General features: G+C 41.8%; 1 protein-coding gene across 1 annotated transcript in view; it reads right to left on the minus strand.

Annotated features, from left to right (window-relative positions):
- Window positions 1–519: 519 nt before the first annotated feature.
- Window positions 520–18087, minus strand: part of LOC122896487 (transmembrane 9 superfamily member 2-like) — an 82396-nt gene continuing 64828 nt past the window's right edge. The window contains exons 15-18 of the mRNA XM_044234681.1: window positions 15621–15772; window positions 13501–13612; window positions 10905–11076; window positions 520–649 (exon numbers count right to left, since the gene is read on the minus strand). Coding sequence (XP_044090616.1) covers window positions 582–649; window positions 10905–11076; window positions 13501–13612; window positions 15621–15772 — 504 coding nt within the window. The 3' untranslated portion in view covers window positions 520–581. The remainder of the gene's footprint in view (window positions 650–10904; window positions 11077–13500; window positions 13613–15620; window positions 15773–18087) is intronic.

Genomic DNA, 18087 nt, shown 5'->3' on the forward strand with positions numbered 1-18087 from the left:
CTCTGCCTGCCTCTCTGCCTGCTTGGTCTCTCTCTGTCAAATAAATAAATAAAATCTTAAAAAATAAAATAAAATAAATAAGCCTTGCAAAAATAAATAAATACATAAATAAAATAAAACTGTTATCCAAATACAAGGGTCGAGTAGTCTGTACAATCCACTTAAGTTAGAAAAATTCACATTTTACCTAAGATTTATTTGACAATAGTTCTGATCCTATAAACAAAATGAAGAAGAAAAGGAAAAAAAATTTCATCTGAAAAGCCTGTGTGCTCAGCTTTCATTTTGTAAAGAAATGTGCCTCCCTTTTCTCTGATTGCTTTCAATTAAACCTTTTTATAGTATCTTTTCAGGACAGTCTGACTTAGAATAAACCTATTTCCAAACCAACCTGTTTTTTCCACATAATCAGTATTTTGTGTTATATAAAATGAGGCCAGACAATGAGATTTTTAAGTGATATATATTTAAAATGTGTAGTAGGAAGCATAAACGTACATCTCTATAGATGTTCATACGGGTACAGATGGATATATTCAAAAGCGACGCTGATGAACCTGAAGGACGTTGAGGGACATTCTTTAATCCACTTTCACCACACTGTAGATTTTAGTAATAAACCAGAAACAAGAAAAAAATCCAATTGTCCCTGAAACAAAATGAAAAAGATCCTTGTTTACCAGACACTCTAGCAAATCAAAGCAGTTTTCTCAAAAATGCAAAGCATGTCAGTTTGGAGGTGAACTACTGATTCTCTAAATCTCAAGACTCATACATTATCAAATAAAAAATCACCAGGCTCTCTTGCTGAGCCAAGATTATGAGCAGCAGGGCCGGAGGCAGCCACCTGCAACAAGGTGTGAGAATCCATCTGACTGAGCGCTGCAGGTCTCGAGTCAAAGCCAAAAAAAAAGAGTGGCTTACGTTCTCTATTTCAAAAATGATACAAAGAGGTCCAAGGCTAGTTTCTAGTATAATAAGCTTTGTATAACTTGCGTCAATTTAGAAAATGTAAATAACAGTTATCACTTGATGTAACAAAAATGGCAATAATCTATTTACTTTCCTGCATACTCAGTACATAAATAAGTTTTATAAATCAAAGTGTTGTCTTATTATACTTCAGAAATATCCCACTTCTGGGGATTTATCTTAAAGAAATGACCCCATGGAAATGAAGAGGAGAAGGGAGTTGGGGGAAATCGGATGGGGAGACGGACCATGAGAGACTGTGGACTCTGAGAAACAATCTGAGGGTTTTGAAGGGGAGGGGGGTGGGAGGTTGGGGGAGCCTGGTGGTGGGTATCAAGAAGGGCACGGATTGCATGGAGCACTGGGTGTGGTGCATAAACAATCAATTCTGGAACACTGAAAATAAATTTAAAAAAAAAATAAAAATTTAAAAATAAATAAATAAATAAAACCAATCTCAAAAAAAGGAAGAGAGAAAAGAAATGACTCCATGGGGTGCATGGGTGGCTCAGTGGGTTAAGCATCTACCTTTGGCTCAGGTCATGGTCTCAAGTCCTGGGATCAAATCCTGCATTGGGCTTCCTGCTCAGTGGGAAGCCTTCTTCTCCCTCTCCCTCTGTACCCTCTCCCCCAGCTTGTGCTCTCTCTTTCTCTCAAATAAATAAATAAAATCTTAAAAAAAATAAATGACCCCATAGAAGAAAAAAATTACATGCAAAAATGATGTTCATAATACTCTGATTTATAATATTGAAAAATTACAAACAAACCAAATGCCCCCCCCGATGGGTGACTTAGCTAAATGATGGACTAAGTCCTCAATAAAAGAAGATAGTCATCAAAAATGACAAATTTAAAGACTATACAGGAGCATGGAGCAGTCTTTATATAATACAGTGTTGGGTAAGTCAGATCATAACTCACCAGCGTGAACCCTGTGTACACTTAAACCCATGGACTAGACAGAGCAGAGCATGAACCAAAGAAGAGACCTTCATATGTAGGGTGATACAGTTCTGGGCAAATGTTTGTTTGACATAGGATTTCATTGAGGTTTATGTTATAAAAACAATTCTCAGATGATATTAAAGTTCAATGACTCAAAGAAAACTCTAATAGGAGCTTTCTTCTCCAGATCCTACAATCTAATGGGGCCCCTGAAGACAATTCAATCATCGAGGAAAACATGTTAATCACAGAAAGCTGTAGGTAGGGTTTGCTTCCTTTTTCTTGGCCAGTTTCCAAGCTCAGAGTAACTTCCCATCCAATATACCATCGTGCCCCCCCACACCCTTCAAAGCTCCTTCTCAGAAGAGTGACATAAATCTACTCTGTTGGTAACTATCTGTTTAGAGGCCTTCCTTCTCCAGACTATAGCTGTGAGGTTTACTCAGAGCTGTACCCCCAGTGCTTAGCCCGGGGCTGGGCACACTGTAGGCACCTAACAGACATTATACAGAACTGTTTGGATGAACGGCGTAGCAACGTAAGCTCCCGAGGATGGAAATCTCTCTCCCTTTATACGAAGTTTTGTTCACTGCTAAAGCCCTGGCCTCCAGGGCTGGTGCCTGACACAGTAGGTATTCGATACATGCTTGAATGAATGGTGAGAATTCAGAGAGGACAACACAGAGAAAGTCCTCCAAGTTGGACTCAGAGGCATCTGAGGATGAGAGACAGGTATCGCAGACAGAGCGCGAAGTACCCATAAAGGCTTGGAACAATTAAACCTCAACAGTTGTAAGGAACAGTGAGAACCCCAGCAGAAAGACTGCGACGTTAAGGGTGTTTGATCAAAGACCAAAGGGGACACTGGGATGTGTCTGGCTGGCTCTGTCCGAAGAGCACATGACTCTTGATCTCAGGGTTATGGGTTCAAGGCCCACATTGGGTATAGAGATGACTTAACAATAAATAAATAAACTGAGAATACTCTTGAAAATATTCAAAGGAGGGGCTCCTAGGTGGCTCAGTGGGTTAAAGCCTCTGCCTTCGGCTCAGGTTGTGGTCCCAGGGTCCTGGGATAGAGCCCTGCGTCGGGCTCCCCCTCTCTCTCTGCCTGCCTCTCCACCTACTTGTGATCTCTGTCAAATAAATAAATAAAATCTTTTAAAAAGTAAGATTGACAAAATTCAAATAATCACAAAATACAGACGTACAAAGCCTAAAGGGAACAGATACATGATAAACATTGAGAAATCAAGGGGCGCCTGGGTGGCTCAGTGGGTTGAGCCTCTGCCTTCACCTCAGCTCATGATCCCAGGGTCCTGGGATCCAGGCCTGCATCAGTCTCTCTGCTCAGCGGGGAACCTGCTTCCCCCTCTCTCTCTGCCTGCATCTCTGCCTACTTGTGATCTCTGTCTGTCAAATAAATAAATAAAATCTTTAAAAAAAAGAAAATATTCAAGGGAAAAGATAGTATTAAGGGAAGAGCAAAGAAAGCATATAGTAGAAAAGACCGCAAAAGTAGGTAAGAGCCAGAGAGTGAATCCTAAGTTAAGAAGCTGGGATTTGATTAGGCAGGCAGCTGGGAGCCAGTGAAGATACATAAGCCAGAGAAGACAATGACCAAATTTCTATTTCATGTCAATGACAACAACAATGGTAACAACCATGAGGTTGATACCCATTGTTTACTAACTTCTTATATGCCTGGCTCTGACTTAAGCGCTTACACATGGGATCAGATTGAGTCGAAGTCTCTGAGGTAAGTACTAGGATTTTCCCCCATTCTATAAGGAAACACAGGCTCAGAGAGTCTGTGGACTTGCCTTACAAAACGCAGCCAATGAGCAGTACAGCCGGGACTCAAAGCCAAGTCTGCCCGATTGCTCTAAGATAGGGAGATCAATACGGGCAGAGGTGAGAACACGAACTGCTTTGTGCAGAAAGACCTCAGAGAATGAGGTTGGACAGGAAAAGCTTGGGGTGTAGGCAGTAGAAATTAACTCAGGTATGAGACACCAGAGAATGTAAGCTACACCACACAAGAACGCCAGAGAACGCAGACTCTGCTTACCCCTGGGGAAAGGAACACTACCTTTCTCAATATTTCAGCACAATACTCAGGACTAGAAGAATACGGGCTCCCAGAGGGCCCAGAGTTAGAGTAGGTGTGTAACTACCTGCACTGGGAAAAACAGCAGGAGCCCCAGGTTTTCTGTATCCTCAAGAACAGAGAGGACACCGTCCCGCTCATTCCTACAGCGCCTGGTGTGTGGATCCATAAATGTAAATCGAGACCAAAATGAGCTGGGCTTGAAGTATGAAGTTATTCCCCAGGAAAAACTGGAAGACTGTGCCTCTATTTTTTGAAAGAAGGGTCAAAAGGGTATGAGAAAGACTTGAGATAATTCTGTTTCCATCATCATATTCTCCAGGGCGATACTGTGTCATCTTAGATGCACCAATCTTAGCTCCCCCAATTAGAGAAGTCCCCCTGATCAGAGGACCACAAACAGAGGACCACAAAGAAGATTCCACAGGCCTTCTCTGCCTGTTGGCTTGGCCTCAGCTCAAGGAGAGCGCCTCTCTGTTGAGGAGGACATGGAGAGTTGTAGTTAAGAGAATGAGCTTTGGAGTCAGACCAGCCTGGGTTGGACTGAGTCAGAAAGCCAACGCTTACTAACAGAGTGACTTCAAGCAAGTCACTTAATCTCTCTGGCCTCAGTTTCCTCATCCGTACAATGGGAGTAATATGACCTAACAGCTCATGATAGCTACACAATTAGGTGAAAATCAAGTGAGATAAATACATGCAAATAGTTGGCACATAGTCAACTCAACAGAAAACAAGTGGTATTAGATCTAGGATTCCGTACTCCCCATTAACACATTGCCAAGCCCATGGAAGCTTAATAACTATTTGTTGGTTGGTTAAGTTAGCATTAATACATTTTATCCCTTTTTGATCTTTTGGCCTTTAGAACTGAAATTTTTTTTAGATTTTTTTAAAATTTATTTATTTGACAGAGAGAGCACATGCACAAGCAGGGGGAGCAGCGGGCAGAGGGGGAGAGAGAAGCTCAGCAGGGAGCCAGGGCTTGATCCCAGCACCGTGGGATCATGACCTGAGCCGAGGCAGATGCTTAACTGATCAAGCCACCCAGGTGCCCCAGAACTGAAATTTTTAATAAGGCAGGGACAAGTCAGTATAGTAAAACACAAAAGGTCCACTATGGCTAATACTTGTATGTTGAGGTAACTGGACTTTTCCTTCAGCGTATCCCATCCTACACTGTGTGAGAACATGGATTCTTCACTTTAATTTAGTGATAAAATATTACATAGTAGACATTCTCAAAACATAGTGAGCTTCATTAGGTTCTTTTAATGAATAAAAATATATTCAAAGCACAGACCCTGAGCGAGAGAGCCACCAGAAAAGCACTCTGCCCTTGCCTAATACTTCTTCTGGGTCTTAAAAACTCCTGGTACCAAACTGGCTTCAGTCCTTGCACAGTGACTGGTGATTTAGAGTCTCCGATTCTAAACAATATCTTGATTCTAGAGACAATCAAAACTGTATTTTGAAAATAGCACTAACTCCGAAGTAAAAGTGAGGTTCGAAAATAGCTCAGTCTAGACCAGGGTTTCTTAACAGTGGCACCACTGACGTTTGGGGCCAGATAATTCTTTGTTGTAGAAGGCTGTTCTGCGTGTAGTAGGATGGTCAGCAGAACTCCTAGCCTCTACCCACTAGACGTCTCTAGCATTCTTCCAGTCATGACAATTAAGAATGGTTCCACGTACTGTTAAATGTTCCCTAGGGAGCAAATTCACCCCTGGGTTGAGAAACACTGCTCTAGAATAATAGATTGTGGCTGAATAATGGACCTTGGCTACATACAGACATTTTTCATGGCTTGCATCATCATGGAAAAGATGTCATTCATTACCCAACAGCAATGCCAAGGTTTATATTAGGTTAGAAATGTCAGTATTATAATAGAAGATAGTACTTTAGACTTTTAGAGAAGGAATCTTAAGTGTTAGATTTTAATTGGTTATTGTGAGTTTATGTCCTTCCTTTCAAAATAAAACTACACTATTTCGATTCATTTTCTTAAGACTTTAACTCACTTAGGGAACCCGGCAGTTTCAGTCAGTATGTGACTCTTGATCTTGGGGTTGTAAGTTCAAGTAGAGATTACTTAAAAATAAAAAATTTTTAAAGACTTTAACTCGGGCGCCTGGGTGGCTCAGTGGGTTAAGCCTCTGCCTTGGGCTCAGGTCATGATCTCGGGGTCCTGGGATCAAGCCCTGCATCGGGCTCTCTGCTCAGTGGGGAGCCTGCTTCCCCCTCTCTCTGCCTGCCTCTCTGCCTACCTGTGATTTCTCTGTGTGTGTGTCAAATAAATAAAAATCTTTTTAAAAAAAAAACTTTAACCCATTTGATATCTAAAACAAAACTTGATGCAAATAAAAAATCACTAACTATCCTCCAATCAAAACTAAGTATCCGTAAGTGAGCATCCATTAGAAATCAGAGGCAAACAATCGAATTAGAAGAGAGCAAAGTCTACACATCTGTAAGGCAAAGACTTAGCTTCCTTTTTAACTAGCTTAACCAGGTGATAAACTAGTCTTTAAAAAGCAGTTAGGCTGGGCCGCATGGGTAGCTCAGTGGGTCAAAGCCTCTGCCTTCGGCTCAGGTCATGATCTCAGCGTCCTGGGATGGAGCCCCGCATAGGGCTCTCTGCTCAGCAGGGAGCCTGCTTCCCCTTCTCTCTGCCTGCCTCTCTGCCCACTTGTGATCTCTCTCTGTCAAATAAATAAATAAAATCTTTAAAAAAAACAGGATTTGGGGCAAGTCACCGACACATAACTGAAATTTATTATCTTAGTCCACACAATACAAGGTTTCCATCCTGGTACCCTTGGGTGATATTGTTGATATATTGTGGCTTATCTTCCCTCTCACTGTCACCTGAATCCTACTTCGACATGTTGTTTATACATCTGTAAGTGTGCCACCAACTGAAAACTGGGTAGAGGAACACCAGCCACAATGCACATCACTTCCTTTTCCTCAAAAAATGAGTGGAAGAGGGGCGCCTGGGTGGCTCAGAGGGTTAAGCCTCTGCCTTCGGCTCAGGTCATGATCTCGGGGTCCTAGGATAGAGACCCGCATCGGGCTCTCTGCTCAGCAGGGAGCCTGCTTCTCCCTCTCTCTGCCTGCTTCTCTGCCTACTTGTGATCTCTCTCTCTCTCTCTGTCAAATGAATAAATAAAATCTTAAAAAATAATGAGTGGAAGAAAACAATGGGATGCCATTTTAGACATACTATGTTAACAAAAAGGAAAACCACTGCTTGAGTTTTGTTTTGTTTTGTTTTTTCAAAAAGTATACTCAATGCCAGCCAAGGTTGTGGAGGAAACAATACACTATGTTAATGACAGAAAAGTGTAAAGAACCATAAACATATTCATGCTTTTTGACCCTGCTATCCCATTTCACAGACTACCTTAAGGAAATAAGTCAAAACAGAAAAAAACAAGTTCAATGGACAAGAAACAGGTAATCTGCTCACTAGCCTAAGCAGCCTCACAAACGATAAATATAAAGGATTCATATTTGAATATGGATTCATATTCATATTCACATTCATATTCCATAGTTGGGGCACCGGCCTGGTTCAGTCAGAAGGGCACGGGACTCTTGATCTTGGGGTTGCAAGTTCAAGCTCCATGTTGGGTGCAGAGATTCCCTAAATAAATTTTTTTAAGTAAATAAAAATAAAAGATTTGTAGCAACATGGAAATATAATTAGTATGTGAATAATCTTCTCTACAGTCACAATACTCAATATTGAAAGATGACAGCTGTGAAGTCTTATCTCTCTGCTGCAACGACACAGAAGAATCCGAATAGCAAAGACAATGTGGTGACCACAAGGAAGAACTTTGGATGAATACATAATTATTCTAAATGAGTGTGAAACTCCTTGGCATTTTAAACATGAGTGGATATTGCTAATTTTCCAGTTGCCATTTAAAAAAAACCCTCTCGGAAGCATTTGTCTACAGCAAGAAAGAGTAATCAGCAATTATTACCTGTACTTTTGTGTACATCCATATTCTCAAGACTAATGATTTAATTAAGGATGTCTTCCTCAAAAGTGAAACAACATGAACATAAGCAATAAGCCTTACTTCCTGCGGCGAACCTCAAAATATAATGATGATGACAAAATAAAAGGAACTCAACAGAAAAAATATATATAATGATGAAATGTAAAGAGATGCCATTTAAGGGTCTATAAGCAGACAAGGCTTCTTAAAGAAGAGTTCTAGAGAATAGATGCCAAAAACACACATCATGGGATGCCTGGGTAGCTCAGTCAGCGGAGTGTCCAACTCTTGATTTTGGCTCAGGTCATGATCTCAGGGTTGTGGGTTCGAGTCCCCCCAACCCATACCACTGGGCTCTGCACACAGCAGGGAGTTCAGTTCTCCATTCCACCCACCCCCGCCCCTCCCCACCATGCTCAGTCTCTCTAAAATAAATAAATCCATCAAAGATGGAAAGAAATTAAAATGAGTCAGTCTTGGGGAAAGGAAGCACTACACTCACGGGAGTTGGCATGTTGAGTTGGTAGTGCCAGTGTGACATGCAAATGCTCAGAATCTAACTGCCTAGAAGTTACAGCTTGAGATACAGACTTAGGAGCTGTCAGCACTGGGGACCTAGACGAAGCCATGGGACTGAATGAACTGAAAGGGAGAGGGTACAAAGAAGGGACTAGAAAGCTGAAGACTGGACCCTGCATAGAGGCTAGAGGTAGGTGACAGGAAGAGGAAGGCAAAAGAAGGTCCAGAGCAGTACAAGGAGAATGATACAAATCACACTGAGAGAGTTTCACAGAATAGGTGCTGATTAGTTAGCTGCAGAAACTAAGGAGGATGAAAGCTAGGGAAAGGCCATTAGATCTGGCAAGGGATCATTGGGAACCTTCAAGAGACAGTATTCAGGCACACCTGGGCAGTTCAGTCGGTTGAGTGTCTGCCTTTGGCTCAGGTCATGATCATGTGGTCCTAGGATTAAGCCCCACATTGGGATCCTTGCTCAGGGGGGCCTGCTTCTCCCTCTCCCTCTGATGCACCCCTGCTGCTTGTGTCCTCTCACCCCCTCTCAAATAAATAAATAAAATCTTTTAAAAAAATCTTAGTATTAAAAAAAAGAATCAGTATTCAGTGGAGTGTGACCAAAGAGACGACAAGTGATGGAGCCAACCAATGGTAGAAGATTTCTGTCAGCAGTGATGGAGTCAACCAATGGGAGAAGATTTCTGTCAGCAGTGATGGAGCCAAGCAATGGGAGAAGATTTCTGTCAGCAGTGTGACCCTTGAGCATTCCATCTACCTTCTGAAGGAAGCTGTTGTCATACAAGACTCCCAGAAAAAAAAGCAACCTGAGTCAAAGTGCTAGGTATTGAAGAAAACAGAAGCCTGAAATTACTGTGTGAGACAAATCCAACTGCACAGCACCCAAATATAAAAGCCAGTCAGTCACTGAGGGAGAAATCCAAAACAAAAGACACAAGGGGTAGAGACAACGTCTACACACAGCATCATGGGGCAACTTCACCAACAACACTGGGGAAAAGAGAGCAGACATAAAAGAGTACATCCTGTAGGATTCCACTTATGCACAATTCACAGACCGGCCAAATTAATCCATGATGCTAGGAGTTAGGGGAGCGGCTGCCTTTGGGGAAGGCGAGTAGAGAGAAGTGGCTCCCGGGGCACTGATTGTGTACCATTCACTGACACCAGTGCCAGTTACAAAAGTGCGTTTACTTGGCGATAACTCACTGAGCTGTGCGTGCATGTTGCGTGCACTTCTCTGTATGCGTATTTCAAATGAGAAGTTAGAAAAACCGCAAAACACATGAGGATCCTGGTTAGACCAGGATGGTGAGATATCGTCAGGCCCTCAGTTTTATCTAGAACATCTGGTGGCTGAGATATGAGAGGAATCCTGCACAGTCTTCTTTGACCTGAGGATATGAGGCTGGTAGGTCACAGGTAATACAGTATTAAACAGGGAGCCACCACCAACATGCCTTGGTTTCTCAGATAACAGACTTGTCTTAAGGCTTTGATTTCTGACACATTTCCACAGTTTATGTATCTATTGAACCTGACAGAGACAATACTTGGAATTTCTCCAAGTGACCTACATAAGTCATACAACTTGAGAGAAGAACCAGAACTTAAAAGTGAGGCAGGTAGAAGGGCGCCTGACTGGCTCAGTTGGAGGAGCTTGTGATTCTTCTTGATCTCAGGGTTGTGAGTTCAAGCTCCATGTCAGGTATGAAGATGACTTTAAAAGTAAAATCTTAAAAAAAAAAAAAGTGAGGCAGATGGAATGGAACACTGCCTCGCTCGTCCTGAAAGGGTCTCCAAGCTCTCAGCTTCATTATTTCTCTAAATGGATAATTTTATAAACCATTCCATGTTGCCACCTACATCAAGCATTAATCTAAACAAGAGTTGCCATCACGTCTTGGACTCAAATAACAACCCCAAATGAGTAATCCTGAGAAGTATACATCTTGTCCCTCGTATCTAATTGCTCAAATGACTACACATTCATTTAATCTATTTTTGCTAATTTAAAAGTTATTCAAGCCAGTTAATGTTTATGCTCGGAGGCCATTCAAAGGTGATTACACATAACCCTTTCTGTACTTTGGAACACATCCCTACTGCTTAAAAACATTCACCAGGGACAACCTTGAAGCTAAGTACATAAGGTCCCTCCAGTTCCCCAGGCTTTGCAATCTTTTATCCCCAAAGCATAAAAACGAACATGATGACTTTGTTCCCTATTCCTTCCATTAATTGTTAATTGATGCTTATTACATTATGGCTACCTCCAGGTCTCTTCAGAGAGTCTGAAATGCATGAAGTAGTTCTGTGGTTACCTGTAAAAAGGAAGAAGATCAGGACGATGACCATTGTGTACCCAAAGTATAAAATGCTGCTTGCAAAGCCCGTGATCTGAAGTTTGGAGAAGAAGTAATGAACTGCATAAATGAAAAGGTAAACAGCTGTGAAACTGCTGGTAAAAAAGGCTCTCCACCACCAACGATAATCCTGCAAAAAGAAATAGAAAAAAATAACTTTTTAGGTGAAATCTAACTATAAATGAGTTAGCAATTATTGTCATAAAATAGGCTCCACTAGATTACGGAGTAAGAGAAATAAAAGGGAAACTTTCATAAGAAGTTCAACGTGAAGGGTGCTGGGTGGCTCAGTTAGTTAAGAGACTGCCTTCAGCTGAGGTCATGATCCTGGGGTCCTGGGATGGAGAACTGGCTCTCTGCTCAGCAGGGAGCCTGCTTTTCCCCTCTCCCTCTGCCTGCTGCTCCCCCTGCTTGTGCTCTCTGTCTCAAATAAATTAATTTTTTAAATTCTTTTTTTAAAAACAAGAAATTCAATGTGGTATACACTATCTGACTAATGTAGCTCTGCTTGGGGTGCCTTAACTTGTATAAACTCCTTGTTTCCAGGAAGACCACGTGTGCCTTCAGGGTCTGCGCTCGTAATGCACACGTCTTTTCTATCAGGACGCTGCCTCAGCCTTGGAAGGCTTTTCCGGTCAGCTTCAATTTACTGGCCAGAGCTGCCTCGGGCTAGGTAGGAAACTGTTAGTAGAACTTCAATTTTAGTATATGTGCTGCCGAAGCGAGCACTGTTAGTAGAACTTCAGATTGAGCTTTACAGCGAATTCGATTTGTTTTACCCTACTGAAGCTGGGATCCATGGAGGCATGACGGAGGTCAATACGCAGGTTCTGCGTATTCTGCGGGCTCCTGCTGATGCTAATTTTACTCTAAGGGGTGGGTAGAGCCTGCAGACTCTTATCTCAAGGTTGAGTTCAAGCCCCACATTGGGTGTGGAGTCTACTTTAAAAAAAAAAAAAAAAGGAGGGGTGCCTGGGTGGCTCAGTGGGTTAAGCCGCTGCCTTCGGCTCGGGTCATGATCTCAGGATCCTGGGATCGAGTCCCGCATCAGGCTCTCTGCTCAGGAGGGAGCCTGCTTCCTCCTCTCTCTCTCTGCCTGCTTCTCTGCCTACTTGTGATCTCTCTCTGTCAAATAAATAAATAAAATCTTTAAAAAAAAAGGAAAGAATTTTACTGGAAAGTCACTATGGTCAAGGGCTAAGGGGATCTACAGTGCAGAAAAGAGTTAACATAGCAGGTCTGAAGTTACTATCTTTAGAAGGGCCCACTTGCAAATTTGGCGCTTAGCTTACATCTGGGAATTTGGCATTTAATCATTCCCTGATTGATAAGACTGGTTTGCTATACCTAGACTGTACAAACAATGTGATTGGTGATGAGCACTTGCTTTCCTTTTGGGAGTCTGGAATTTTTGTAGTTGCTAGGCAGAGGTTGCCTGTGTGATTAGCTCCTAATGAAGACCTTGGATGCGGAGTCTCCAATGGGCTTCCCTGAGCACAAACACTGCATATCTATTACTATATTTTTTACTGCCCGAGAAAGAAGCACAATTGATGTATTCTCTTGTGGAAAAGAGAAAGCATGGGAAGACTGAATGTGGATTTCTCCAGGCTCTACCTGTGTCTTTTCCCCTTGCCGATCCTGTTGTGTATCCTACGGCTACAATGGGCCGTAGCCATGTGTACATCTATATGCTGAGCCCCATGAGTCCTTTCACTGAACTGTCCAATATGTGGGTGGTCTTGGGAGCCTCCAAAACGCTTTTTTGTCTTAAGTAGGCTCCAAACTCAGCGTGGAGCCCAATGCGGGGTTTGAACTCACGACCCTGGAGCTGAGATCAAGAGCTGGATGCTTAACTGACTGAGCCACCTGGCACCCCATCTAAGAAATAGAAGTAGACACATGATATATCTATGAAAATGCTCTCAGCCATCATGTACACAATTGTCATTCCCTAAACTCTCTATTGTCACCTTTAGAGAGTCACATGTAACTACCAAAACAAGAAGGATGTAGGGCATTTATGAAAATAATGTTCACTACCACCTTAATTATCCAGAATAACATCAGAAAAAAAAATGGGGGTGGAGTGGGGTTAACAGAACTATTTATGTCCATGGTAACTAAAAGGCAATGAAATGAAAATAAGAGAAAGGGCCTTTAGCAGCAACCTCAAACCCATAAAACACTATGCTGGCCTAAGTGGCGAAAATTTTAATTGTTATTAAAAAAACACTATTGAAGCAGATCTTTTATAGGTCTAAATATCAAATCAGTTCCCTATATTTTTCTATGTTAGCTGAATATTACATAGCAATTACAGTAACTAGCCAGAGAGAAATTGCATTCTGTTTAAATTTTCCATCAAAGTTGCATTAACTTGATGGCTACATCAAAATCAAAATGTGTCATCAGGAAAACAATATCAAACTGATGCCACATTCTTGAAACCATGCGGTTACCAATTGTCTCCATTCCTTTCTCAACACAAGCTCCTCATTCCATTAACACGAGTTTGGGAAGCAGAAAATACATTCATTTCTTAGGTCTTTACCTCAGCACACAAATGGAAATAACACAGCAAAACTGTAGCTTCTGAACAGGTAATCAGGAGAATTATAAAGACCAAGAAAAGGAAGCCAAACATGAAGTACATCTGATGAGACCTGAAAATAAAAATGACAGCTTTAAAATTAACTTCGAGTACACAGAAAGCCCAATCCAAATCCAATACGAGAGACGGCCACACTTCTCGAACCTTAGCCATTCGTTCCAAACCTTGATCTATCCATCCAGTATCCAAAAAAGACTTCCTGACCTGTGTGGCTTCTGAGTTCCCCCCGATCCCGTCCAGAGGGGTGACCCCGTCTGGCTACTAACCCATAATTCCCTGCTCACATAATTGAGACCCATCAGTATCTCTGTCATTTTCTTTATGCACACATTAAACCACGCTTTCTTTTTAGCAACGGAAGGTTGTAAGTGCCATAAATATCAGCAACAACGTTATATAACAGAAAACCACAGAATCAAATACGCTTTGCCTTTGAAGCTCTATTGATAGGCAGCCTCTCCCAATGGGACTTGCTAGCACATAATTCTATTAAATATACTTTCAGACATGCATCCTCTTAAAGCTCTGTGTGTGGACTCCATTTCTGCCAGACTTTGCAAGAACAAAGTCATTTCTTTCATTATGACAGAGCTGAGCTGACTAAATTGGGATGAGCAATTTTTAAGAGCCTCCTGAAGAAAAGAAACTGAGGAACCAATCAATACCCCATTTCACACTCTCCTGCAGAATGCATTCCCCGGGCACAAGGGCGAGGGACAAGGCTTGGGGAGAATCTTTTTTTTTTTTTTTAAGATTTTATTTATTTATTTGACAGACAGAGCCACAAGTAGGCAGAGAGAGAGGAAGAAGCAGGCTCCCTGCTGAGCAGAGAGCCCAATGCGGGGCTTGATCCCAGGACTCTGGGATCATGACCTGAGCCAAAGGCAGAGGCTTTAATCCACTGAGCCACCGAGGCGTCCCGGGAGAATTATTTCGATAATGAACATACACACAGTTGTATACGGCAAGCACCCTCTGTTTCACTGAAATAAAACTTGTCTGAAGACTCTTCTAGTTTTCACTTGAAAATTATTTTCCCATCAAAAACATCTGGAAAATGCAGTTACTATAATCGATTTTGCAGCAGGTTAAATATTTAGTTGCTGACAAGGTAACAGACTTTATTGCTTATCTTTTAAACAAATTTGGCACAATGCTGTTTAAAAGGTAAGCAATTAATGTGCATGATTAAGCCTAACTTTTGAGGACTTGAAAGCTGTGTCTGGAAGGTGGCTTTGGGACAAAAGCATTCTAAACACACACAGCTGGCTACTGCATTTGATTCGATCATGTGTTTGTCCCATCTCCAAAACTCCCTCCAGAGCACCACCCCACTGACCAGCTCCTGAAACCAAAATGCAGTCAAAAATCAGGAATTAAGGAAAATAAAGGGACTTGGAGAAGCTGAAGCTTCGCACTTGCATCAGAGAGCTCGGATTCTTACTTAACATATCAGGATTCTTAAATCACGACAGATTCAAAGTAGCCAAGAGAAAGGGGGACGCTGTAAGGAACAAGCATCCCAACATCAGAGATAACAGTTGACAGACAGGAAAGCAGAAAAATATTACTCACATACAGCTCAGTACAGATGAAGACCCAGAGTCAGTGGTCTTCAAGGTATTTTTAGCGGAGGAACTCTGAAATCTTGCATGGAAGGTCAGTACGGAAAAAAGAGACACATGGGGCCACGTCTTCCCATGTTCAGACGCCTCCTTCCAAGGGACACCCCCACCCCACCTCCTGCAAAGGCTCAAAGAAGTATGGTGGGAGCCAACTTTCTAAGTCATCTGGAAAGGCTTAAAAAGAGGTTATTACTTTTGTAAAAAAGGAAACCCGCATGGAAATTTCCATCAAAAAGTGTCTTTAAAAACTTGTGAATTAAGTCTTAATTCCCTAGGAAACTCCCCTGGGGTCAGATCGCCATTTCCTGGATACAAAAATGTGGGAGGGGGGACAAATGAAGTTTTACCATACCAGAATTAAACCTCCTTGAAATACAGGAAAATTAACTGATCAACAATTAAGATTTTTTGAGATTATGAAGATATAATACTCACCACATACTGTTTAGAATGAAAAAGAGTTGAATAAAAATACAGCCAAAAGGTAAAATGCCACCGATTATGATGCCAAAAATCGGTTTAGTAAAGAAATTCTGCCGAGGAATGTGACGGGGAATCTGGTTTGTGTGAACTGGACACCTAAACTGCTCGAAAAGAAATTCAAGTGAAAATCAGAATGACATGAAACTGAAGTGAATTTATATACTTATAGTCACATACTGAATCCTAAATTGGAACAGGTCAAGGAACACTGCAGAGGCTAGACCAACTCTGTGGGAGAGAAACATAATGCAAGCCATATATGCAGTCTTAAAGCTTTTAGAAGCTGCATTTTAAAAACTGGAAAGAAATAGGCAACATCATGGCGCCTGGGTGGCTCAGTCGGTTAAGCATCTGTCTTTGGCTCAGGTCATGATCTCAGGGTCCTGGGATCGAGCCCCACATTGGGCTCCCTGCTTAGTGGAGAGCCTGCTTCTCCCTCTGCCTCTGCCCTTCCTGTCCCTTGTGCTCTCTCTCACTCTCTCAAAAAAATAAATTAAAAAATTTTTAAAAAGAAATAGGCAGAATCAATTTATGAATACATTTCATTTGATCTAACATAGTCAAATATTATCAGTTAAACTTGTCATCCATACAGAAAGTACTAACTTGATGTTTTTTACTTTGTTGCTGTTGTTCTGTTTGAAATTCACTGTGTATTTTTTTTAAGATTTTACTTATTTATTTGAGAGAGAGACAGTGAGAGAGAGCATGAGGGGGAGAAGATCAGAGGGAGAAGCAGACTCCCCGTGGAGCTGGGAGCCAGATGTGGGACTCAATCCCAGGACTCCAGGATTATGACCTGTGCTAAAGGCAGTTGCTTAACCAACTGAGCCACCAAGGCGCCCTCACTGTGTATTTTATACTTCCTTACAACACTTACCAGTTTGGAACTTGCCATATTTCAAGCACTCAAAAGTCATATGGGGTGGGGGGCGCCTAGGTGGCTCAGTGGGTTAAGCCTCTGCCTTTGGCTCAGTCATGATCTTAGGGTCCTGGGATCGACCCCCACATCAGGCTCTCTTCTCCTTCCCCCCCACCTCTGCCTGCCTCTCTGCCTACTTGTAATCTCTGTCTGTCAAATAAATAAATAAAATCTTAAAAAAAAATGTCACGTGGGGCTGGTGACCACCATACTGGAGAGCACGCAGCTACATAATAAGAGACTTTTATCCTTTCTTATCAGTTTCAAGGAAGAGATTAGACAAGATTTAGTGGTGATTATTCCAATATGAAGTATTTGATAACAAAAAGTCCTCTCAGAATGTATAGAAAAACCTGAAAGACTCCATCAAAAAATTGCTAGAACTACTACATGAATTCAGCAAAGTTGCAGGATATAAAATCAATGTATGGAAATCAGTTGCATTTCTATAGACCCATAATGAAGCAGCAGAAAAAGAAATCAAGGAATCAGTCCCATTTACAATTGCACCAAAAACAATGAGATACCTAGGAATAAACTTAACCAAAGAGGTAAAAGATCTCTACTCTGAAAACTATAGAATACTTATGAAAGAAACTGAAGAGGACACAAAGAAATGGAAAAACGTTCCATGTTCATGGAGTGGAAGAACACTGTTAATTGCCAACACTACTCAAAGCAGTCTATATTATCAAATGCAATCCCAAATCAAAAATGCAATCCCTATCAAAATACCAATGGCAGGGGTGCCCGGGTGGCTCAGTGGGTTAAGCCTCTGCCTCCGGCTCATGTCATGATCTCAGGGTCTTAGGATTGAGCCCCGCATCAGGCTCTCTGCTCAGCAGGGAGCCTGCTTACCCCCTCTCTCTGCCTGCCTCTCTGCCTACTTGTGATCTCTCTCTCTCTCTCTATGTCAAATAAATAAAATCTTTTTTAAAAATACCAATAGCATTTCTCACAGAGCTGGAAAAAACAATCCTAAAATTTGTATGGAACCACAAAAGACCCACATAACCAAAGCAATCCTGAAAAAGAAAAGCAAAGCTGGAGGCTTCACGATTCCGAACTTTCAAGTTACATTACAAAGCTGTAGTCATCGAGACAGTATGGTGCTGGCATACAGACACATAGATCAATGGAACAGAATAGAGAACCCAGAAATGGACCGTCAACTCCATGGTCAACTAATCCCCGACAAAGCAGGAAAGAATGTCCAATGGAGAAAAAGACAGTCTCTTCAACAAATGGTGTTGGGAAGACTGGACAGCTACATGCAGAAGAATGAACCTGGAATGCTTTCTGACACCATAAACAAAAATAGATTCCAAATGGATGAAAGATCTACATGTGAGACAGGCAACCATCAGACCCTAGAAGAGAACACAGGCAGCAAACTCTTTGCTCTGCCATAGCAACTTCTTACTAGGCATGTTGCTGGAGGCAAGGGAAACAAAAGCAAAAATGAACAATCGAGACTCATCCAGATGAAAAGCTTCT

The sequence above is a fragment of the Neovison vison genome, chromosome X (assembly GCF_020171115.1).
Source record: "Neovison vison isolate M4711 chromosome X, ASM_NN_V1, whole genome shotgun sequence".
Classification (NCBI taxonomy): Eukaryota; Metazoa; Chordata; class Mammalia; order Carnivora; family Mustelidae; genus Neogale; species Neogale vison.